This window comes from Serinus canaria, chromosome 3 (assembly GCF_022539315.1).
Source record: "Serinus canaria isolate serCan28SL12 chromosome 3, serCan2020, whole genome shotgun sequence".
In the NCBI taxonomy this organism is placed as follows: Eukaryota; Metazoa; Chordata; class Aves; order Passeriformes; family Fringillidae; genus Serinus; species Serinus canaria.
Genome location: NC_066316.1, coordinates 11,172,306 through 11,198,709, shown reverse-complemented (window position 1 = coordinate 11,198,709; position 26,404 = coordinate 11,172,306). Strand labels below are relative to the sequence as shown.

At 38.2% G+C, this 26,404-nt stretch overlaps 1 protein-coding gene across 9 annotated transcripts in view; it reads right to left on the bottom strand.

The window, feature by feature from the left end:
- NRXN1 (neurexin 1) overlaps positions 1–26,404 on the bottom strand; it is a 668,036-nt gene that overhangs the window by 331,652 nt on the left and 309,980 nt on the right. For all 9 annotated transcript variants that reach the window (XM_030236511.2, XM_050972677.1, XM_030236512.2 and 6 more), the window contains 4 exons: positions 23,101–23,482; positions 22,348–22,538; positions 7,392–7,565; positions 1,603–1,722 (listed from right to left, as the gene is read on the bottom strand). In XM_030236511.2, the coding sequence (XP_030092371.1) occupies positions 1,603–1,722; positions 7,392–7,565; positions 22,348–22,538; positions 23,101–23,482 (867 nt within the window). The remainder of the gene's footprint in view (positions 1–1,602; positions 1,723–7,391; positions 7,566–22,347; positions 22,539–23,100; positions 23,483–26,404) is intronic.

Genomic DNA, 26,404 nt, shown 5'->3' with positions numbered 1-26,404 from the left:
TTTAGCAACCAGCTTCTAAAAGGACTCCTTTACCATCATCAAACATGGCATATGGTAAAATATTTCAATTGTGTGTAATGTAGTCCATGAGGTTACTGTATAAATGAGCATTCACAGGTAAATATCTTTCTTAAATAAGCTCATCAATTTGCACATTTATGCATTACCTGTCACTTGAAGAAATAATTCACAGAATATTCTAAGTCCACACAGCAATTACTACTAAAAGTTATAAACTGAGTTTATCCCTTGCTAGGTGTTATGTCTGCAACTTTCTATTCACTGGTTTTAGTTACTTCTGAAACAACTCAAAAGATCACAAAACAGAAATAACAACGTAAAGGCAAAACAGAAACACTTTTCTCTTGTGGTAGGTAGGGGAAAGAAACTTTAAAAATGCATGTTTAGCAATATGACTATTTATGTACATTGCTGGGAAATGCAAACTCATATACATAAAGTAAACCCAAACCCTTGCTCAAATCATTGAAAGTTTTTCAATATCACTTTTCATTTCAACCAGAAGAGCAACTGCAGAGAAACAGAATGAGTCCTTTCATCTTTTCCCTAGTTTTCAAACTACGGAACTTTCACTGGGATAAATTATTAGCTTTTGCATACAGTTAATTTCTTAGCCCTATGATGAACACAAGTTGAGCTAAAAGCTTTTCAGATTATAAATATTCTGCTGGTTTTGGGTCTGTCCAAGATGGCATGCCTTGCTGTGGTGTGGAGAACCAGAACAAGACAGAAAAATCCAGAATATTTGTCTAGGCAGTTATGCAACACTTCCTTTTATCAGTCACTTTTTTTTCAGATAAATGTATACAAATAGAAATAAAAATACCTTAAAGAAATTCTATCATCTTATGGGTATAAAAATGTGCAACATTTGGATATTAAAAACGTGATAAATTAAACCCAAAAAATCAGCAGCTTACTTTTATCATTTACCGTGGAACATTGTGGTTCTCCATTATTATTCCACCATCACTCCTGCATAATTCTATTTAGATCAATAAGGTTAGGTTGGAATAAAACTGCATTATGAAGCTGGTGAATCAGGACCCTTATTTTTGACACATTTAAGCTTTTCCTGGAAGACCAGATGGTTGCTGCGTGTTATTCAGATGAAATCTAAAAGAACTAAAATACTCAGCATGCTTTTATTATTGGCATATTTAGGGTGTCACCTAAAGAAATCCACAAAGGGAGATAATAAGCCTTCTCAACTGTTTCACAGTAATTATAGCCCTTGTGATAGTGCTCCATTAAGATAACAAAATGTAAAACGTGTTCTCAATCAGGAAAAGAAAAATCCATTTGAAATATTTTTGCAGGAAAGGGACTGCATCAAACAGGTAAGCATCAGGATATTAGACTTGGAATCAAGTGCAACAAAACCATGTTCTGCCTGTGTTTGATACTGCACATTGTCCAAAATTTATAAAGCATACTTTTTGTTCTTACCACGAGCCTTACAGATTTTCACAGGGTTTACCAGTCCAGTTAAATATCTGATATTAAAACAACATAAAGCTTTAGGCACTTGCTTCAAATGTTGTCTGAGGTTTTCAGAGGGACATTTTTCCATGTACTTACGGTCATTGCATAATGGTCCACTAAAGGAGGTCATGCTGCAGTCACAGCTGAACCCATCCCACTGCTGAAGGCACACGCCCTGGTTTGCACAGGAATCCTCTTGGCACGTTGTGCTGGGGCCTGGTGAGAACACACAGAAAAGGACTTGCACTTCATCTCCCAGAGAAAGGCACTGCCCAGAGGGTCACACTGAGTAGCTGCCGACATCTCAAATCAAATGAGCCAAGGGTTCCCAAGTCAAACGCACATAAACTCACTGGTTTTGGAGCAGCAGGTGACATTAAAAAGGGGGGGGGTTTGCTTTAGTTGTAAGATCACTATGTCAAACACATAAAGATTGCACAAAACAGAAGCAGAATTATTCCAGGTACAGTGGGAATGTTAACTTTGTTGTCAGTTATTTGTTAATCTCGGGTCAGACCATTCACTGGCTAAACATTGTCTAAAAAACTTCATCATTTCTTCCTGTAAATGCATTTCAAACAGCAAAGCCAGATGCCACAGGAATCAAAACTCTGGGATATGAAAGACTGGATAATGAAAAAGAAAAATGAAACAAGTTTTAAGAAACAATAAAAGAAGCTACGCTATTGCGATTATTTTAATCCCACAAATTATTTTAAATGATTTAGGTCTGAAATTCAGAGCAGTTTGGGGTTGTTTGTCTGGAATGCTGACAAGAACTGATTCACATGCTTTAGGGATCCCATGCAGGTTCCTTCTAAAAGGGGAAATGCAGAAAATCAGACTATTAATGAACTGGCATGCCAAAATGTGACATACACATGAAAAAAACAAAGCTACTCTATTTCTAGAGAACCATAACTAGACTACTGAAATATAAAGAAATTTCAAAAAGGAATGATCAAAGCACTAAAGCAATCACTATACAAACATATTCAAGACTGAAAGCCTTTATGCAAGCAATGCTGGAAAATGAAGGTTCATTTAGCCCATTGTTTTAGAGGTGTGAAAGGCAAAATCACTGATGAAATAACACACTTTAGTTCTGAAATGTACAGAGCATTTATTGCAGAAATCCAACTGTGCATTGGGGGGGTTTCAGTCTTGTTTAATACACACAGGGCTATCTACCTTGCAAATCAGCTTTCATCAATGCAACTTTGTCAGCAAAATAAAAAAAAGCAAAATATAGTAAATGTTAGTAAGCAATATTGAAATGGCAGCAAACACAGAAAAAAACCATTCAGAATAAAGTGCATGCTGCTGTTAAAGAGAGAAAGAAATGCCATATAATGCAAACAAATTAATGCTAATAGCCATAAATCTTCAGGCAAGCCAAAATAAGAAAGCAGTAATTTGCCAGTATTTTACTAGAAATATAATGGTTAATTGAGCTGATGACATGTAATGGAGGAAAATTAAAAGTGTGGGTTTTTTTTTTCCTTCCTTGGATAGCTATGAATGCATTAACAGAGTAAATGCATGGCTGAATCCTGACTAGCCCTTTGTCATGTTCAGATACAGTGAATTCAAGAATAATTAGCACCATCATCCTCTGGGGTCTGCCTTTTTCTGGGCCTCTCTCTGTGGCTGGTGAATGAAGACTGAAATACAGACCATGAACCACAGTTTACTATGAGCTCTCACACACATTTCCATTGCAAGAAAAAATTTGATTCTGGGATTATACAGTTTTTCCAAATTGTTTGGGGGAGGCACAGCAATATCTGTCTGAAATTCCCACAGCAAGTCATTGATGGTAAAGGGGCAAAGATGGTCCAAAGAATACATAAATAAATTAAAAATCACACTCCAGAGAGAAATCCTCATAACGCTTCTTTTCCATTAGACCTTCAAATATCTCAGTGTGGGATTTTTCTTCTGATTGTGGTATTTAAAAAACAAATCCATATCAACATAATTTAAGTCAGCTCCATGGCCTCTTCCTTTAAATGAGGCATTGCTCAATCTCTGAAGCAGGGCCTGAACAGTCACCAAAGTCACTGAGAGGGAGGGCAGGGTACAATGCATCCCTGTCTTGGCAAAATTATTATTACTTCTATTTTCTCCCTTTAGGAAAATAAAGCATAGAACAGAATAGAATAGAATAGAATAGAATAGAATAGAATAGAATAGAATAGAATAGAATAGAATAGAATAGAATAGAGAATAATAAGAATAATAGTGTTACCACCACCATCTACAGCTGACTGCAGCAGGCAGACATTAGATAGTGATTTCTTTTTCTTTGGAGTTCTGAGCCCAGAAGTTTAAACATTTGGGCATTACATCACCCTTTCTTGAGCAGAGGATTATAATGACAGAATCCCGTAGCTGACAAGACACAATTTTTTCTCACCAGACTCTGCTACTCGGAAACTTTACAAAGCTGAAGTGAAAATATCTGTAGGTGTTTAAATGTTATATATTCATAGATTTATTTACACTTTAGTTATGCAATGTTGAATTTCCTCATCTTTGCAAAAGTGGAGCAGAAGTCACAAGGACTTGAAAGTACATAAACTGAAGGACCCTGTAGGCACATTAGGAAGTGCATGTGAAATCACATATTTAGAAAAAAAATGTAAATACAATCTTGCTAAAAAAGTGAGGGTTTTTTTTTTTTTTTTTGTATTAAATTGATTCCTAGCACTCTTGGCTTATCTATATTAGTCATTATTCTAAAATTGCCATCAAGACTAGCTTGCAAATAAGCATTTCTTTTAGAAGAAGTAAGATTATTTTTCCTCAAAGAACAGAAAACTGTTTAATGGTGGTAAATACAATGATATTTACCCTAATATGTTCAGCTTTTATTTATTTATTGAAGTACTAAAGTAGTAAGCAAAAACACTGTAACACACCCTTTCTCTAGCACTTTTTCTTTTTTCATATTCAATTTTTTAAATATTCTTATTTATTCAGTCTTCACTGCAGCTGTTTTAATTGACTGAGTTTGGGATCTCCTTTACATTTGTCCTATATGAAGGCTTGCACACATTATATATCACAATAAACACTACAAACTGACACATAGATGTTTTACAATATGTTATTAAAACAAATTTCTTATCTTACCACTTAAAATCTTCATGTATGTTAATATTGTGATTTTTTCATGCAGTTCGTACAATACACAAATTGCATTTTATATGTACATATACACACTGTGCATTTTTCCTATAACTATATAAAAATTATGGCTGTATCATATTTTAAGTGGGAAAAGGAAGTACAATTGATTTGGCTGGAGGAAAACTGTGTTGACACAACCTGGCTTTGGGGTTTGTCATTAACAATTCCTAGAGCTAGTTAGCATATTTATCTTTCTAGCTGCTAGCTTCTATCTGTTCTAGTCACTGAAAATTTGTCAAGAAGGTGGATTCTGCCAAGTGTAAATGATGTTTCGTGTTCAATGATAGAGATATCTCTCTGCCTGTGGTTGAGGCTTCAAAAGGTAAACCTTCCAACATGCCACAGCAATCCCATGGGTGACCTTGCTCAAAATGATTAATGCCCTTATTACTGTCAAATTATTGAGAAAAATAAATATTTTAAGTACAAAATCTAACACATAAAATTAATTAGAAGTACATTATGGCTTCAGAGTTTGACTATTTGACAGAAGAGAGAACAAGATTTTTTGGGGCTTTTTTCCCCTTGATATGTACCTGAAAGTTGGGGAATTCAATCCTGTAAATCTGAAAAACAACAAATCCAAGTGCCTCACTTCTCAGGACAGATTTTGCAGAACCTGATGTCTTAACCCTGGGCAAATGCCAGCTGTCCTTGGGATTGAGAGTGTTGGTGATTAACACTTCTGAAATTACTTCTGCTGCCGTGTCCTGAGCTCTTTGGACACAAGGTCTCAGAGAACTTCCAGGGCTTACACATCCCGTGGCAGGGTGAGATTGGTGCAGGACTCTCAGCTCTGCAGGGATGGAGAAGTCCTGGCTGGACACAGCAGCAGAGGTAGGAGCAGCTGGAGGAATGCTAGGGTTTTCCAGGAGGCACCCAAATTCACAAATGACCTAAATCATCTTTCAAGTGGCAGAACACTTTTTTTGGAAATCTGAATCAATGGTCTGCAAACAGAAGACTGACAGATGGGTCAGACATGAGGACTTGAAGTAAACAAGTGAGATGGAAGAGATAACTTGCAAGATTAAGCAGAAAGGTTGGAAGGGGATATTTCATTCCATGCTGCTAAAGATTTCCTTCTGCAGGCAGAAGACTTTTGAGGGGGCAGCTCTCTGGGAGCCAGGCAGCACATCTGGTTGGACCAGTTTCTTGTGTCAGGTGATTTTGGTGTTGGAAAAACCTCACTCTCTACCAAAAAGGACAATAGCTTTATGGCCTTTATTAAATTGTTGGTAGCTTGACTAAATCCACCAATAGCTGAGTTGTGCCAGTGGTTTAAAAGGTGAACTCACACACCAGGGCCTGTGGCAGAATTTCTTTGAAGTACAGAAAATTCATTTAGGAAATTACATAATTTCAAAAGAAGCTATGAAATGCATAATGGAATTAAGACATACTTTGACTCTCTGGAGGGATGGTGCAGGGATGGAATTGCTAAAACCATTCAGAAAGCAGAATATAATTTGCTAAACTCAGTGGCAAACTAATACATATTTTTGCACTTGAAAGACATATGCAAAATTCCCATCTTCTATTTTCCTGTAGCTTTAGTGTCAGTTTCTATATACTAACAACAGAACTTATATTGCCAATCTAAAGTAGCAGGTAAAGAATATTCCAATTGTCCAAATGCACAACAAAAGAGGACAGACTTTATCCACCAGGAAGCTTTATCTCCTTAAACTTGAGGAACCCCCCAGATCTCCTTAGATTTTTACAATGTCAATTTGCATACTTAACAAACTTGATATCAAAATCATTACGTTGCCAACTTGAAATAGATTTTATAATGTCATTTACACATTTTTCTGTCCAGAGAAGAATGGCACTTGAGAGAAGGGAGAACATATAAAAATGAACATAAACACAAAATCCAGAATTATGTGAATAAATTAGATATGCAATGACAGAAAATGTATTCAAATTATTCCATAAACCATAGCAAAAATAATGTGGGATCAAATGACAGCTGGAAAAATAGCTAGAGATTGACATTCCTGAATTAGAAATACACTTCTTCTAATTCTGTCCTCACTTAAATTTCATGATATACCAGATGAGTCAATAAGGACATAATATTTTGAGATAAAACATATTTGTCTGTTACTGATTTCAGATAGAAAGGCTCATATCAATACTAATCCAAGGGGTGAGCAAAAATACAGAAGATAGAAGATTGGTATTAAAAAGTTTCATAAATTAGCCTTGAATTAACCAACTCAAAAAATGTCTGCTTTAAAATTGGAATTACTTAGCTAATGTCTCAGCATTAACTAATGCCTGAGTGTTATGGAGATATAAAGAACTTCATTGAAGTTAATTGTTACTGTTGTTATCATTAATTAAAAAACATCAGTAGTAAACAAAACACATGCAAAAAATCTTGCTACTGGGAGGTAAGGAACCTACATTTAACATTCTGAAGTTAAGTCATGTTCTCAGATTAATCTCTGTGCTTTAGGGCAGGCATATGCCTGTCTCCATAATACTGAAAAACACAGCCTTTATGTAAGAAGGGGTGAAGCAAGATCAATTAGAAGCAGGTAAAATATAGCCTCCTGATATATGGAGTGTAAATATCAAAAAAGCCCTGCAGGATTGGCACAGTACTTTCTCTATGATATATATATATATGTATGTATAAAACCCCCCCAAAAAAACAACAAAACCAGCATATTTAATACCTTCACATCCTCTTTCTATTTGCCCATTGCAGAAGAGAGCATCTGAGATGAGATCAGGGAGCCGTCCATTCAAGTCAACTGATGCAAGGCAGCCTTGGAACCCCTCCTTTGCATGCACCAGCTTGGGCAAGGATTTAAACATTTCTTTGGCCACTCCTCCAATATACAAATCACCTGGTCAGGAGAAATAAATGTTAGATACAAAAAAAAAAAAAAAAAGAACCAGCAGAACCTTTGACCTGCTTGATCTTCTGGCCTTTTTGTGCTGAATGACAGATACGTCCAAAAAAGAATCTTTGAAGTAAATGTAGAAGAAAAGAAACACTGGTAACATGTAAGATACTACAGCACTGCAGGACTGTATTTTTTCAAATGTAAACATAGACTTCAAATCTGTATGGCTGATTTCTTAGAAGTACTTGGGCAAGATTTCCATGTGCCAACTCCCCCTGGTCAGGAAACATGCATCTATTGCAGAGAGGAGGATTAAATCACAGAATCCCTGCCTAGAAACTCATCTGGCACAATTGTTCATATAATTGATATGCAATTTGTTCATGTCATTGTTCAATATTCAGGGAGGCTGGCCACAGACCACGCCAGTGATGGACACAGCACAGTGAGATAAAGGCAGCAGGATCCACCTGAAGTCTAGGCATCCAGAATCATCCATTCAGAAGTACACCAAGAAATAAAAGACTGAGGGACACATGAAAGGAGAAACTTGGAGATGCCATTGTTAAACAGCAAAATGACCAGCTATCCCCACTGAAACTCATCTGGCAGCAAGGGGAGTTAGATGTCTTTAAACAGCAATATGAACACTGAGCAAATGGAATTTTCTTGCCAAAAATTATTCTAATGACAGACACCTATAACAAACAGCTTGCTCTGATGAACCTCAGGCAACTTACTCAGGACTGAAAACCAGGGCTTTTTTCCCTTCAAGTAATTCCTAGCTCAGTGAGAGACTTACTTTAAAAGTACATAACTTTAGCTTTCCTCTTCAACACCGAGGGAAGGATGCTTTTTTGTTTCAAAACAATTCAGGCTCTACATTTCTTTCATGTGTTGGGTGTGTCTGGCAGAGAGAACAGTCACCTTTCAATCCAACACAACCATGAGAACCTCCCTAAGTATGCCTCAAGTGTCAGGCTGTGGGTTGAACCAGGCATTAAATCCTCACTGATGATGTATTTTGTTTGCCAGCACAAATTTGCAGCAGTTTATCTGAACATACATTCTAATCTTTATTCTGCTTTCCAGAACAACCCCCAGTCTGCCTGATTTTGGAGCCTAGAGCACAAGACCAGGTGGTCTAGTGACAAAGAGTGTTTCTGCACGACTTCAAATGTAAAACTGTTGATTTCCTAAGTGATTTCTGAGCTTTGTCAGCAGGTTTTACAGTGACAGAACTCAGAATGCACTGTTGCCACCACCCCATGTGGCTAGTTTTAGTCCCCCTCTGATTGGTGTAAATCACAGATACACCTTTTCCTGGTTCTCCTCTTGTTTGAAAGAGACAGCAATTTAGTGCTGTTTGTAACGGTGCACAGTTTACCCGTGAGGAAATAACCTGAAATGAAAAAAATGTCTGTAAGACTGACAAAAATCTTTAGTCACCACATATCATCCCTAAAATTCAACTGCCTTTGAATTAGTGAAATACAGAGAAAATGTAACATGCTGAGGAAAATGCTTACTAACATATAGAATTTATAAGCAACCCAACCAAAAGTCTTAGCAACCTTTGTAGCATCATTTATTAAGACACCTCAAACTTTATCCATTCTATGTAGATAATTTGGAAAATAAGATCTTGCTTTCCTCTAGTGCTCTGAGGTACAATGTAAATCTCACAAGCATGAGATTAAACATAACAGATTAAAATATGGTGATCCATCTGTTCCCACAAATGGGATCTAATTCATTCACAGCAGAAAGATTCCTGCATTTCTCAATCTGCTGAACTGAAAACAGTTAAAACACTTGTTTCATGATAAAGGTTCTTCATCTTTTTCTCAGACGGGGCATCTAGAGAGCAAAACCTTTCCAGGTTTCCTGAAGTTTTGTGCCTTCAGTCACTGCCAGCTCAGAATAGAGAGATAATTCATCTAACTGATCCAAATAGGCTTAAAAGAGGGAAACCATTCCAGGGAATAGTATTAAGAAAATCACTTCTATGATAAAAAAGTTAAACTTGATCTATTGCACGTGACACGTGTAACCTCTTTTTAAAAATATACTGTCCAAGCAACCCTTTTTATTCTGTGATTAGTTACATCTTTAAAACCACAACCTTTCAGATTGATCCCCTGCTAATTCCTGATATCCATCTCTCAAGCCCATTGAGATTGCTCCATCCAGTCATGCAGCAGCTGCCAGCTATGATGGATGGCTAGCAGAAATCCAGGTCAGTGTGCCAACATATAAGCTGGAACTCAGAAAGATTTCTCTTGAAAATATACACTGGAACATTGCCAAATAGGTACCATATGCAGTGAAGTACAATATATTGAGTCTAAATAAGCTGCTAAGAGTGTTGATAATTAGACTGATCGTTTCCTACTATTAAAGATACAATTTTTACAAATACATGTTCTGGGTAATATTTCAATTTTTTTGATGTTCAAAATAACTTTGAGTTCTGCTTTTCAAAATCAAGTGTGCACCTAATACACAAATAGATATCTTATGTATTCAGCAGCCATCCTATTAGACTTCACCTTTTATAAAGTATATAAAAGTATTTTTATGACTATGAGGTAATCTTCCCAGATTTAATATCAAATGTTTAATACCAAATGTGTTTTGAGTTTGCTGCTGCTGGCATGAAAAGCAGTTTCTCTCAGGCACAAAATTTTGCTAAGCTCTGGAATTAAAACTCAGATTTTTATTTTTTGTTTTAAAGTCAGTTAATTTTTTCTCTTGGAAATTTTTCTTATCTGCCATCACAAAATGTTTGCATTGTTACTTTTAATTCAGTTAATCACATGCTACTTTCATGTTCATCTCAATGAAGAAGTAGTTTCCAACACAACTCAATCCATTAGACTTTCAGACAAGACAGGTTTGCAGAAAATATTCTTAATTAAATTTTACCTCAAATATATGATGGCAGATATTCAGAAAAGACAAAAGATTTTCCCTGTTCCTACTAAAAGAGATCAGAGGAATCATCATAGTGCAATATAAATTCCCAGGTTTTCCCTTTCTTACTTCTTATGTAAGTACAGCTTCACTACTAGAAATTTTACTCCAGAGCAAATCCCTTGTAGTGCAGCTGCCTACTTACAGGGGTGAATTCCATGCAAGTTATTTCATGAAACAAGGTACCACAGTTCACCAGATCAATAGTACAAGCTTCTGACACTGTGGAAACTGGCTGGAGCCTAAATGCAGCACTAATGCCACACTGCTACCCACTGAAAATGTGTAACCATCATTTCTAGAACTAAAGTTCAGCTCCTGCTTTCCTTGTACATGTTCTCTTCTAAAGCTCAGTTTGATTTTTAAATGTGTTCCTGAAAACATCTCATTTTTCTCATATTAATCCTGATTTTCTTTAATTTATAAAGGAAAAAAACAAATTTGCATAAAAGATACGCCAATTTTCATAGGCAAAGTTGCAAGCAGTAAAGAAAGAGGTGAGGTAATAGAGTGACCCAAGATTTCCTTCTAGAAAAGCTTCAAATAAAACAGTTTACTTGAGAGCAGATCTAACAACTCTCCTCTTTTTTCTTGCATTCAGAGTCAGTGCACAGATTTATCTCCTTTTTGTTTGTTTTTTTGAGTGGGAGAATTGTTTCCTCTCTTTGTTTTTTTTTTTTCTGAGGAAAATTAAAAAAAAAAAATAGAAAAAAAAGGAAAAAAAGGTGTTCATGGCAGGCAGAGGAATCAGCTGGAATGCAGCACTGTCACTTTCAGAGCTAGTCCTGCTCATGGCAGTGATGGCACTGCTCAGTTATGCCATAAGCACTCCTAAAGGGAAGATTTTAGTGGTTTTAATTAACATCTTTTACAGGTACTGCAGATCCTCAGCTATTCCAACAGGATCTTTCCTGTTTACACCTATTAATCTCTTTTCTGTCTTAGAGCTGATTTGTGCTTTAATAACAAGTAAATTTAACACAGAAACAAATTGCCAGCTAATAAATTAACCCGAGTTCTCAATGTATTCATTATTGGAATCACACTTATGCAAAAGCACACAGAACACCACACAACAGTGAGTCACACACAACTGTTGGTAAAACAAATGCCAAGTCCTCCTGTAATAGCTCATCTTTTTTTATCCCAAGCCTCTGCATTTCTTCAAAATAAGAACTTTGCAAATGCTAAACCAAAGAAATGCGAAACAAAGACTGAAGATGCTGTTCTATTTTCTGACTAGCTAACAGCAGTTATTAAGAGTTATTATCTGGCACTAGTGACATTGCTGACAGGTCACTTCACAGACTTTTCTCCTCTTCTCCATTCCTGAGAATTCTTACATGATATATGCTGGTGGGCAAAACCCATTAACTTCATTTGACAGCTACCATTGCATTCAAACATAAGTAGAGAGGGAATTGTTTTCCATGTGCTTATGATGGTAACAATATAAGAATGCTGCTCAGGTGTGACTGGGGCACCTGGACCCCTTAACAAAACAGCAGCAGGCTGGTACAGAAGATTTGTGACATCAGGCAAGAAGTAGGTTAGCCAGGATATAGCTGGACTTGTTTACTGTCCTACATCTGTGAGCTTTGTGTACATATCTGGTGTTTATTTCTTGAACACCTTTGCTGACAAGAAAGGAAAACTATTCATTCAAATATGGTCTCATGAAAAAAAAAAAAAAAAAGAAAAAGAAGGAGGAAATACAACAGTGGAAGGAATTGTGGCTTGTCTTTTTCATTATCCATAAAGACAATATCTCTGGAATATTTTTATATGCCTGAACAAAAGCACCTTTAAATCCATCATTCTCTCCAAGAGCAGACATTCTTTCCCCCAATCTCTTGTTGTGCTGCTGATTTTAAAAGTACTTTCTGTTATTCTCCTAATTTCTGTTTCATTTTGGAAGAAGTCGCTTTATCATGTTTCTAACATTGTACTAAGTCACAACCATGGCTAGGTCTGGGAGTGCTTCTGTGATGTACTAGGGTGGTGTCACTCCCCAGGAAGCAGATGGATAGCCCTGACTACCCTTTGTGGATTCTGAAAACACAGCAGGCATCTCCACAATTCCTTTATATGACACACAAAAATACAAAGGAACATCTGGCTGTGGTGAAGCCAAGGTGTCAGGCACACTTTTCTCCAAATATGCTAGTTCAAAATGATCAAGCATAAAACAGCTTCTTCCCTCAGGCAGGCAAAGACAAAGGAGGACTGCAAAGACTGAGAAATGCCATAGGGAAAGTCTAATCTCAAAAGAAAAAAGTGTTCTCTTTATTCCAGTCCCTCCTAAAACAGATGAGCTGCTCTTACCAGATCAATAGAAATCACTTTGTAGTATCTTAATAATTGCACTACAAATTTCATGGTGGAACTCATCCTAAGACAACCCACACAATCCCAACTCATGGTGTATTTAAGGCAACTGAATTGTGAAAATAAATTGCTCTCCACAAGCTGAATATGCACTGACTAAAAGAACAGACACCATCCTGGTCACCAGTCAAGGGCTGTTGTCTCAAGCAGAAATGTCAGGCAGGCTTCCAGATGTCTTTGACACTCACTGAAACATGGGAGCCTACTTGGCTTTCTCACCTCCCCAGCATACAGAATCACCCACCTTTGCACATTTACTTTGGGCAATAGGCAGAGAACAGTGGAGGTTTTACTTTCAAATTTCAGCACACACATTGGAAAAGGAATAGTGGGTGAATGGTCATTCCAGAGCCTCTCCTCACCTCCATCAATCCTGAGCAAACATTTGCTCTTCGTTCCATATCAAAGAAGCATTTGCTCCTTAAAAAAAGCATTGATGAGACATAATTGCTCTTTTTTTCCCCCACAAACCAAGAAGCCTGCTGTGATCATAGCCCATTAATAAACAGAAGAACTGTTGACAAAGGCTTAAATGCTGCATCCACACAGCTTCTGCAGCACATACGCTCCAGCATATGGCTTTTCCAGCCCCCTTTGCAGCAGAGAATTTGCACTTTGCTGTGCATTCACAGGCCTGCTTGCTGCTAGAGCAAAGCATGACTGGATTCTGTCTACCACTTGCAAGGCAGGGCACTTGAGAGAAGACATGAAAATGTAAACTTGGTGTTTTATGTCCACTTACTCACTTCAAAGAGTCTGTTCTGTAGCTTCAGTATTGATTTGTGGTTGATGCCTTTTGGTTTTGATGTGATTTTTTTTTAGAGAAAAATAGTACTTTCAAATATTTTTCCTATTGGAGTGATGAATTCTTTCACTTTTAGACCTTCTCTCACCTAAAGAGGGAAAGGGTGGCTAGTTTACTTGTCCAGGCTCTGCTGAGTTATCTGTCCTTTCAAATACTTCAGGCAAGAAGCTGTTTTATGATGGGACACGTGGTGGCTTTCATCTTTCACACTCCCTGTACTGATAACCAAGCAAGGCAAAATGTTTACAGGCAAATAAAAAGGAAAAAATAAAGAAGAATTTCTAGGTTAGCAAGTCACTCTTTTGGGAAGGAATATAGAAACAGATCTTTTCACCCCAATTCTACACTGCTTTCAGTATCTTGCCTGAATACACCATTAAATGTTTTAGGAAAAGGAAAAAAAAAGGAAATCACCAGCACTGAGATGCTGACATTGTGGGTTTTCTTTAGGCACCCTTAGTGGCACAATAGTACATACTGTAGTTATTTGTCAAGAGAATTGAACTTTGAAGATATTTCTCCCTTTGAGTGATGCTTTACTGCTCTTTTTACAATTTCACTGTAGCACTGCCTTGTAGTCCACACTGAGAGGAAAAAAAAAGGCAAGGAGAATTAAGAGGTACCAGAAAGAATTTACAGTTGATGGGTGCACCAGGAGAAGCATCTTCCAGTTTTCACTTGCCACCAATTTCTGCGGCACTCCACAGTGGAGACACAGGTGCTGCTCCACCTCCAATCTCCTGGTTCCATCTACTACCCAGAACTACACTGAAGACTTTCCACAGTTCCACAAATATTCTTCTGCCAAGAAACTTTTCCTTATGCTCTGCTGGATGTGCTGTCGAATTCTGCACCCACCTCTCGGCGCTCAGATTTCATTTTTACTACAATTTTCAACTCAGTTTAGTGCTCCTCAGGGGTTACACAAACGAGCCCATGTTTCACAGGCAAGTAAAGCTGTGTCACAGGGAGTGCTGGTGTGTGAGAAACAGCAACCACACAACAATGACCTCAGGAGATGAGCATTGAATAGACAAAAGGAGAGATTCAAAAAGTAATTGCTCACATCTGAAAATTTCTCCATTTAACATTTTCCTGAGAACAATATTCCTCAGAGTCCCAGGTGCTCTGTTTCTCTCTGCTTGTTTTTACCCCCACTAAAGACCAGATGAAGAGCACTGGCATTGGAAAAGATTAAACAGATGTAAAACCAAAGCAGTCTGCTTTGTGCAATGGACTGTGAGGAGAGTTGGTGATGCATGTTAAATGGTAAATAATAAAATCTAATTGCCATATAAATGCGCGTGGCAATCCATCTCCCACATAATCAATGCTGGGCCAATTACTCTGCATGGGGGGGATGGCTGTGGTGGAGAGGTGAGTCATTCAAGCACATCAAATGTCCTTCCTTTCTTTCCTGTTCTCACCACTTCTGGGCATTGCACACACCTCAAAAATAGACAGAATCTAACGAAGCTGGCATTTGCATGGCACAGCATACTCAGATCTCCCTTCCTCCTGCTATAGTGTTTTCCCTCTCTGCTTTATCAGCCAATACATGCTCTTAACAGAGCTTGCTTTTGAAATACTGAGGAATTCCTCTTTCCAACAGACCTAGTAGACCTCAGAGATCATCATCTGCAAAACTCTTCCTTTGGCTAGAGCTCCACATAAAGCTACCAACCAGCTGAGATGCTAAACACTCTCATTTTGAATGCAGGCTGGCAGAGGGTAGTTTTTATACAATATTTCATTTGATCAAGACAATCACATTCAGACTCTGAGGATATTCCATGGACCTGCCCTTCTGCAAAAAGGATTGCTCAGTTAAAATACCAAGGTTAATGAGCGTTCACAGCAGCTCATTCTAGAGCAAATTTTGGATGTGCTTCTTCACTCTGTGTATCTGTGGAGGGGCTAGGATGCAGTGGATGCATATTTATACAAAATATGCAGAGGTTTTGGTAAGTTTTAAGAGCATCTATGTTTCTTGTATAATTCTTAACATAACTTTTACTTGGTGTTCCAGAAAGGCTTGAAAGAAATTCCACAACTACCAGCAGCAATAACCTGCAAGTCAAACAGCTGTAGGAATGAAGGCAAATCTATCCAGTCATATTTGTATGAAAGACTGAGAAAAACAAGGGAAAAGAGGCAGAAAGCAAAAACCCTTTCACCATGAACTGATCTGACAGACTAGTGCATTGCTGCTGACTTCATAGTGCAAGTTCTAGAATATCTTTGCTTAACCTAGAACTACTGGAATAGATTTTCCATTTTTTACCCCATCTTATAATTTTGGTAATTTGGATACAATTTCTGAAGGCTTAGCATGATCAAAATTATTTTCACAACCTGATAGACAGCATTGTTTACAAGTAGTGTGTGAAAAGTGGTAAAAGAAGGAGGATAAATGAATTCCCATTAGATCAGGTTGTCCAATGACCCATTGTTATCCTGTTATAACCTATTGCTACTCCTAGAACTTTGTTACATAGGAAGATCCAAAGAAGAGTTCTCAGGTCTAAGTCCCTTTTTTTTCCTCTGTACAGAGCCTGCTTTCCTTCACTATCAGGAAGACAACAGCTGCATTTGCCAGTGTCTGCTCCAATAGGTCACACTGGGAAGATCTATTTGCTGCTGACAATATTTGGAACTCTGTATTTGGAACAGAATATTATTTCTGCGTGAAGAATTCACAGCCCACTGGCAAGGTCATTGCATTTAGTTCAGGCATGATTATTTGAGAAATTTAAGCATTAATACTTGCTCATTTGTACAATGTTCTGTGCTTCTGAAAGCTTTGTTTCTCTAGTGATAAAAATATAAAGGATCACTGCTGTTGATGGAGACCTTGCAATTTAGAGAAAAAAAATCATATAATGAGGCAACAATAATAACTGCCTCAGTATAAAACAGCAGAGAGAAATATTACATGAAATTACCACAACTTCAATTTCCACTGCTGAAACAGGAATTCCTCGTTATGATCAAGACTAATTTAGCTCAGCATGAATAACCTACTTTGACAGGCAAATGAAATATCAATAGATTAAGGGACTATTGCAAATCATCAATGAATATGCCAGGCTAGTAGATCAACTGATAATTTAGTTAATTGCCTTCAAAGTTTACAAGGATGAATTAATTTCCAAGAAAATCTTTATGCACATTGAAGAGCTCCAATTTGGTGCATTTGCAAAACCACTGGTGATACCAGAAATTAATAGAACTACTTTTCTTTCAGGTGCTTCAGTCTAGTCTGTTTTCACAATATTGGACAAAACAGCAAATGGAAAAGCAAACATAGATAGAAGCAGCAGCCCTATCTCAAAAGAATAAAGGAAGCTAGGGGCCAGTGAAGAGATATAGAAATGAAAGTAAAACAGACAACAGGAGATCTAGACAGGTTATTTTAATCCAAGTAGGCTGATTCTGATGTGTGCTCTAATAGGAATAGCATTTTTTGGGGATGCAGTGAGATAACAGCCCAGGAATAATATATGACTTACAATGGGCTCTAAAACTGACATTTGGGAAGGCCACAGGAAAGATGATGACAGTGAGACAAGTCAAAATTATGAATGTCAGTTCAAAAAAGCAGGTCTTGACTAATGAAATGATGCACAGGCAGCAAAAGTTAACCCATAAATGCTGAGCTGTGCAGGCTTTTTTTCAGAATGGTGATTTCCTTCTAAAACATATATATAGTTAGCCCAATATCAATATTAGGATGATTGCATATTATCTTAGAGGATCTGTGAATATATTCTGTGATCTGGAAAGTTTAAAATTGGATTGGATACTGAAGTACTGAAACTACCAACTCATATAAAAGTTTGTAACTACTTATTCAGTTCAAAATAACTGCAGCAGGATTTACCTTCTTGTTTGGTAAAAGTACAATATCTCAGCTTCTAATTTCAATTTATAAACAATTAAAATGCTAATATATTTTAATTTTCTGATGGATATTCCAAGAGAATTCTGATTGGATTTTGCAGGGGTTTTTTATGCCTGCTGTTTAAAAAAGCATGTGAAAGCTCTGGGGATTAAAATACTGCCTATATGTGTAGGAGAGAAGCAAGAGGAAGATTAAACCCTAGCAGGTAAGTGGATATAAAGTGTGCTTGAGGATGTCCTCCTCCTCGGAAGCAGATCATGCATCTTCAAGTACTTATAAAATAAAATAATTTCTGACAGAACTACAGTTTCCCTTACCACACTAAAAAAAAAATATATGAAGAGGGAAGAGACATTATAGGCATTGTAAAACTCACAGCCTGAGACAGGGAGACAACATTTCTTTGGCAACAGAGAGGAACAAGGATCACAAAATGGTTTTGTGTTGAAATGGACCTTCAATGGTTTTGTGTTGAAATGGACCCATCATTTTTTCCAGCCCCTTTGCCATGGGCAGGGATATATTGCACTAGACCAGGTTGCTCAGAGTCCCATCTGACCTGGCTTTAAACATTTCTGGGGATGGAGTATCCACAGCTTCTCTGGGCAACCTGTGCCAGGGGCTCACCAACCTCACAGTGAAGAATTTCTTCCTAATATCTAACCTAAATCTGCTCTTTCAATTTGAACCCATTCCCCTTATCCTGTCACTACAGGCCCTGGTAAAAAAGTCCCTCTCTGGTGTTCTTCCAGGCTTCCTTCAGGAACTGGAAGCCAAAAATTGGGTGATCCCAAAGCCTTCTCCTTTTCCAGACTGAGCAATCCCAACTCCCTCAGCCTTTTCTCATAGCAGAGGTGTTCCATCCCTTGGATCATCTTGGTGGCCTCCTCTGGGATGGCTCCAGCAGCTCCCTGTCCTTCCTGTGCTGGGAGCCCAGAGCTGGATGCAATATTCCAGGTGGGGTCCCAGCAGGGCAGAGCAGAGGGGCAGAATCCCCTGCCTGCCCTGCTGCCCACGGTGCTCCTGCTGCAGCCCAGGACACCTTTGGCTCTCTGGGCTGCCAGCACACGGGGCCAGGTCACATCCAGCCCCCCAAATCCTTCAGGGCAGGGCTGCTCTTGATCTGTTCATCCCCCAGCCTGTGTTGACACCTGGGTTTGCCCCGTCCCAGGGGCAGCACCTGCTCTTGGTCTTATTAAACCTCATAAGAGCACAATGGGCTCACTTCTCCAGCTTGTCCAGGTCCCTCTGGATGGCATCCTGTCCTCAGGTGTGCCAACCACACCACCCAGCCTGGTGTCACCAGCAAATATGCTGAGGGTGCACTCAGTGCCTCTCTCTGTGTCAATAACAAAGGTATTTAATAACACTGGTGCCAACAGGGACCCCTGAGAGGCACCACTTGTCAGTGCTGCCCATCAGGACTTTGAGATGTTCATCACCACTGGATGCAACTGTCCTACCACTTTCTCCACCATCATTAAATCCATTAAATCCACCTCTCTCCAGTTTGGGGAAAAGGATCTTGTGGCTAACTGTGTCAAAGGCTTTACAGAAGTCCAGACAAATGACACCTGTAATCTTTCCCTTGTCCACCAATGTAGTCACTCCATCAAATAAATAATTTTCTCTTGTTTTCCCTGTGCCCTTTGAGGCTACTCAGACCCCTCAGAACATCAGAGCACAGCATCAAGTACAACAACCAAGAATTCCCCTCCACCCAACTCTTTCAGGCCTTGCATTGCAGCCATGCCAACCATCTGAGCTATCCTGAGAGCAGGACAAGGAATCTGCTCCTGAAATATATGAAAGGAAATTTTCTGTGTAACTGTGTTGGCAGGCTTGAGCTGCACTGCTTTTGCTGTTCAGACTCATTTATCTTTACGGGTTATTGCTAGAACTGCACCTCAGCATACTCTGCTAATTTTCCCTCTGAGGAAAAATAACACAGTTCTTGGAATCCAAACACAGAATTATTTTCACTCATTTATTTGTCCCCAATTTATAATTTACCCATCTAATTGCAGCAATAATTAGGCTGCAGGATGTAATATATGTGTTTCCACAGGTAGCTGCTGAAATTTTACCAGAGGTTATGCGGGGAACTGATATGTGATAATGAACTTTCTGTGCTATATAGCAAAATCCTACACCCAGAAGAAAACATATATTGGAAATTCTCTCCCATACTTTTATGGCAGCTGTCTGCTCTCCCAGACAACTTCCATGCTGTGCAGGCTCAACAACACAATCTGTGTCTTATCTTTGTGCTGAATTCACTGTGTATTTGCAAAAACTCACATATAGTGGGTTTCTTTTTCAAGGATGAGCTTGGATTTCAAAATCAGAAATCTGGTAACTGTACAATTACTCAGAATGGCTGCAGGTTTCAAACTATCTGCTCACATTTATATTTTCCTAATGATAACTCTGGTTAAGCAGATACAGTAATAACTATTGATGTCTGGTTAGGCAGATACTATTGATATCATCAATACACTATTGATAGCAGGAAGTGTGATTTTGCATTTGCTTTGTTGCTAAGATAGCATAGGACAATGAATTAACTGTAACTATTTATATCAGGAAAGTATATGGAGGGTTTGTAGCACAACAGAAAAGTGCCATTGCAACACAGATTTAAAATAGAAAAGAAGCAACTACAGTAGATAATTTATACTAAATACTGAGGAAGGAAAAACAGCAATGAAAGGTGATTTTTTTTCTCCCTTTTAGCCTGCTGGCTAAAAAATATCAGCTTGAATCCCCTCCCAAATCAAACCAAAATTCTCAAGATATACATTGTGCCATATTTAAAGGAAGCTGGCTGAGAAAAATATAGTATAATACATCTAAAACAATAAAATAAAATGAGGCATACTATTAAGAGAAGACAGATGCTGAGGACCTGTGTGTGCTAGACCAGCTTTAGAGAGGTGTTTGCTATAAATTCCTGCACTGAACACGTCAGGCTTGTTATTCCTTCACTATCCACATTCCCTGGGTGGTAAATTACAGAAAATCACCTAACACAATTCACCTTACTCTCTTCAAATCTCAGTATGGTTTCTTTTTTCATGCCCCTCATTCCGTTGTGGGGTTTTTTTTTGGTGTTTTTTTTTTTTTTTTGTTATTCCGAAGGAATTCAAGGTTAGAAAACGCGGCAGCTATGGATACAGTTTTACTTCAAAAGCGTAAGGCGAAAGTCGCATTTTCAAAGCGCCGCACACAAAGGGATGCTCAGGGATGTTGGGTTTTGCAGGCTGCTTTTTTTGCCCAGCCCTGGCAGCGCCTTCGGTGAGATCACAGCGCTCTCTAGTGCCTTCAGCGAGCACATGGAGAGAACCTGAGCCCCTTGCCTTAAATAAACCAGCGCACCAAGGACCGACCCTTTTGAAAAATACGCCGAATAAATTGGCTGTGCTAATTATCAGCTCGCAACAGGATTGTTTCTTTTTTTTCTTTTTTCCCTACTCATGCTTGATTTAACTACTAGGAGAAGAGGAAAACATATTAAAGACATACAGATGTGCATAAGCAGTACTAGCCTCCTCAAGAATGTCAAGGAACAAGCTGGATGCTTTTTCTACAGCATCAAAAACAAGGTTGAAATATTACACTTTATCAGCAAAAAAGTCGATGATGTTTAAAAGAATGCAAACCTGAGAAATAGCATGGCACAAATTTCAAATGCTACTTTACTTTATCAGAAATGCCAGGGTTTTAAATAGAAAAATCTCTTATTGAAGATTATGACATATCAGGATACTGTTTTCACAGCCTTTCTTACAATCTTAATAGCACTTTCAAGTGAGGCAAACATGTAAAATATCACAAAATCCAGAATAATTACCAAGGTCAGCTCATTATCTGTGACTCAGAGGCAGTTAAAAGAAAATTCAGCAAGGAATAAGCTCTTGATGGAATATTAATATCTACTTTGAACATCCTGGCTTTTGAAATATCATATTTCTTTGACTGTTATGAAATTTCAGTTTTCCTGCCAAGAGTCTTTTTAAAAAATGGTAAAATACACACTACTTTTCCACATGACCAGGACATAAATTCTTTTGTCTGATTAGGTAGTCATTATTTTAAAAGTATACCTCCTTTCAAAAAGATATTTTCCTCAGATGCAAATTAGTTTTTCAGAAACCCATCCATACAACTCATTACTATCACTTATTTTAAAATATACATATGTTTATAAAAAATAGATCATAAGAATCTAGCTGGATTTATAACATGTAGGTTTAGTGCTGGTTACAAAGTTTACCCCACCTGCAATTGAAATTATTACATACTCATCATTTACATGAGTATGTTATGCTACTTTTATAACCTATGGTCATGTAAAAGTCAAGTTTTTACATAGACATTGTAAGCCTCCTTGAGTCCCTCAACTATATTTTGGTTTATATGGGCCACTTTGTGTTATTATAATTTCCTACCTTTTTTTTTTAATTTATTTTTATTATTCCCATGGGATCTTCACATGTTTACAGTTGTACCAACCTGTGCAGAAGTACTTCTAAACTGGCATGGTCAGGTTAAGGTGGTGTAGTCTCTTGTGATCATGCTGATTATCATAAAACAAAAGGTTTCATACAATATTACAAAACTATATACTACTTTACAGATGTGATTTATTCTGTTTATTACTCTGTAATGGCCCTCACTGTAGCTAATACAAGAATCACTGTACTTACTTTTTAGATCTAGATTTCTGGCTCCTGCTGTGCTCTGTGTTGTGATTTTAGTGTCAATCTTTACAGTGTGTAGGTTGTTGGTATCCCTTGATATCATGACATTATGCCACTGGTTGTCATTCAGAGGTTTATTAGAACTTCCCTTGATGAGGTTGGCACCGTTTCCCAAGTCAAACACGTAGTGTAAATACCTGGGAAAAGAGAAAAAATTGGAAAAGTTTCCTTTTTCTTTACATAGCAAGGGGGCAATAATTAATATGTCTAATATTTTCTATTTGCTTGTACTCCTCAGCAGCGCTGGCTAAACCAGAAGACAACAATGAATGCCAGATGTGGAAGCAATTGTGATTCCGAGAAATTGCCACTCGTTTGGATGAGTTGAGGTGCAGTCCCAAGTTTCTGGAAAGCAACGAGCACTCCACGTACCAAGACATGCATACATACGTAGAGAGAGAGAACAAGAGGGAGGCTACAAACTAGCACTTCTTTGTGGTAAGCACCAGAGAAGTTATACCTATTATTTACTTTCATACATTTCAGGCATCTAGCTTCATCTGAAAGAAAGAGTCACAATAAAGCACATGAAGTTCAACAGGAAGAAACATTTATCCATCACATCTATCCAGTCAGAAAAAAACAAAAAAAAAAAACAAAAAAGAAAAAGGAGATTTGCATCCTAAACTTTCCCGTGTATTCCTCCTGCATACACACTTTGAATGGACTGGTTTTGCTGTTATGCTAATCCATACATACCCTTTCACTAATTCAACCACAATGAAATCATTTCCATCGCCACTGTTAAAAAGTATCAATCCATCCAGGGAGGTGGTTTTGAACTGGAAAAAAAGGTGCATAGATGTGTACGCTTGTAGCGTGGCCAGTGCAACATAACTTGCTTTTGTTTTAAAGGTTACAGGGTCTGCTATGATGTTCCTGAACCCGAATCTTGCATTTAGCTCACAATAATCGATGTCTCCATTTTTACACAAGTCAATGTATGCCATGCCATTAAATGTGAGACTCTGTAGATGCCCAATAAAATTAGAAGGCACAGAAGACAGGTAGCGCCGTTCTGTTATTATTCCTGTTTCTATGTTGTGGAATTCCAGCCGTGTGTGATCGCCAGCCATTTGACCTTTAAACAGCAACAAGAAAACACGTGTTAGTCTCTGAAAGGGGAGGTCAAGGAGCACATCATGTGATTAAGCATCTGCATCATTTTCACTCTTTTCAGAATGTGCGAGGCCAATTGTTGTCTCCAAAGGGAATTCTTTCAAATTCATCCTAATCACTGGTAAATCCAGGAGCCTTTCCAAAGCACTCGGTACATTTGGATAAGGCCAACAGAAAAATTTCTAAACTGAAACAGTTTACCAGAGTACATTAAACTGCCAACAAAATCCCTCACTTCAGTTACACCTAACCAGACGTGGAGTTTTACTACAAGCAAGTGCAATTACTTAACATGAGGAACACAAAGGCCATTCTCAGAGCTAAACCAACAATATTAGAGTCTCATGAAAGAGAAACAGAACAGCTTGAGGGGATTTATTCCACCTGTTTTGCTTCAATGCACATGACTTGACTAGCAGTAGGAAGGATTCCTGTTTCAGCTGTCTTGGGTACATTAATGCCAGCCCTGCTGCAGAAAGCCCTGTGTGACAAGGGTGGAGAGCTGCTTGAAAACAACTGGCTCTGTACCATGGGGATAAACATGGGAGAAGGGGCAGAGCCCAAGGCATGGGCAGAACAGAAAGCCTGCAGGAAGGGCACATGCCAGTGTCTCATGATCCTGGAAAAAACAAGGGACTTGCTGACTTTGGAAATGTGACTGAAAGCAAGTCCCACAGCTGCCTTTGAGTTCTCTCTGCCATGCCAGGACCACTGCAGAGCAAGAAGCCTGAAATTTGCTGACTGCAAAGCTAATCTGGAGGAAAGGATCAGCACTACCAGAGTACACTGCATACAGGTCAGGTAAGTTTTTAAGCTAGTTATTAAATACCTTACCCAGCACATCAAAATTGTGTTCACTGAAGAGTTCCTTTTTCTGACAGAATGTCCAATTTTTTCCATGCTTATTTTAAAGAAGTAGGGCAGTATTTTCACAGGGCTGATTCATGGTCACATTGTGTGGAAAAACAGCTTCTTATTACTAATGAATTTCACCACTTAAAGTACCTTTTGCAAACCATTTTGAAATTCCCCAGTTCCTTAGTTGTTTCATGTCTCTCATGGAATACATTGCTCTACTACAAATTCTCAGTGGCAAAGCTGTTGACAAGCCAAGTTCCCTCTGTCCATCCCCAAATATTCTATTCCAAGAGGGAGAGTGAGCACTGCCCCAGGCTGGGCATGTCAGAAGTGGTGCACAAAGCCTGGAGGAGGCTGACAGAGCTGTACCTTTGTAGGTGTCATAAGCAAGTGTCTGTGGACATGTGTGTGACAGGGAAAAGGCAAGGGAAAGAGAAATGTCAATATCTGAGATTTGCCCAGGGAGATGAATTCATAAGCAGGTTAAGCCACAGCACTGAGATACAAGTACAGGCATCAGTGAAGTTACAGGGAGAAGAGCTCTCTAAGTTTTAATACCATTCAGGCACAACAATTGCTCTAATAATTTATGATAAATATTTGCAAGTAGCTTACTTAGCTTTGGGATGAGTTCTGTAGGAGAACTTGCCATAGAACACCACCTGCACTCATGGGCTGAGCACTGCATGAGGCACCCTAAACCCCAGGGACAGTCTTCTTGATATTCTTGTTTCTAAACACCACTTCTGAAGATACCATTTTCCCTGAATGTATTAAGCAAAAGTGGCTTCTTCCATGCAGTAATGAGTCAGGGAGCTGTCTTGAAAAATGCCAAATGTGTAATTTTTGCTGGGATAAGAGCTCTATGTTGGATCACAGCCAAAGAGCTGAGGATCAGGTTTCAGAGAGGAATATTTTATATTCCAGTCTTATATCCCTTCAAATGGCATTCCAATAATGTCATGGCAAAAATCCACCAATCTTTGGCCTGTAGCACAATATCCCCACTACATTAAATGTATTTCTTTCATGAGCATAGTAATAAAAAAGTTCCAGAATCTGGGCTCATGTCCCACCAATTCAGTTCTACAAACATGCAAACAGGACTTGAGATTTCACATAATGCTCCACAGGATTTTTAAATGCAGCAATGAAGTAAAAAAGAATGTAGCTTGTACTTACAAGGTTGGGTGTTTGGGGATTTGGTGGTGGTTTATTTTTTTTTTGGTTTGATGTGGTTTTGGTTTTTGTTTATTTTTTTAAGTTTATCAGGTTTGTGGAAAAACATCGTTCAAAAGGGCAATTGAATTTTTGTTCATAACCATAATCTATTCTGTTACCCAAATTTAGTGAATTTACAATAATTTTTATTTTCTATACAATCTTAGAAAACAAGGCCTATCAGGGCTGGAAATATTTAAACTCCACTGTGATGAGTAACTTCTTCAAAACCACCTGCATGGCTTCCAATGAAAGGTAGTATGACTGATTTTTATTACGCACCCATGCACACATCATGCATTTTTCAAAGAGGACCAAGCACAACTCACAAATGAACAAGTGGTATTTTATAATCTGTAAAAATTAGCAAATCAGGCTGAATTATTTAATAGATTTTCCTGCAGCTTAAGTTTTCTGGAGCCAATGGGGATTCCTTCATATACGGCAAAGGAAATGGAATCAAAAATGGAAAACAGCATGTGGCAGGAGAAAGCTGGAATTTTTAGCAGGAAGTCAGTTAACTTCCTTATTCTCCTCATAAAACTATAATAACCTTTCACATGAAAAATTAATGGGTTGTATTTTAACCAAATTTCTGATTGTTGGAACATCTGAAGAAAACTTTAGAACCAGCACACTTTAATCCCATAAGGCAACACTTTCCCTATGCTTTCAGGAAATTCAAAGCTACTACATGTTAAATTCTATTACACACATTTGAAATTTAAATTTGTAAAGGGTTTTAAACCACTCAGTATTGAAAAAAACCCAAGACAACCAAAAAACCCCTACCCCCAAAAACAGA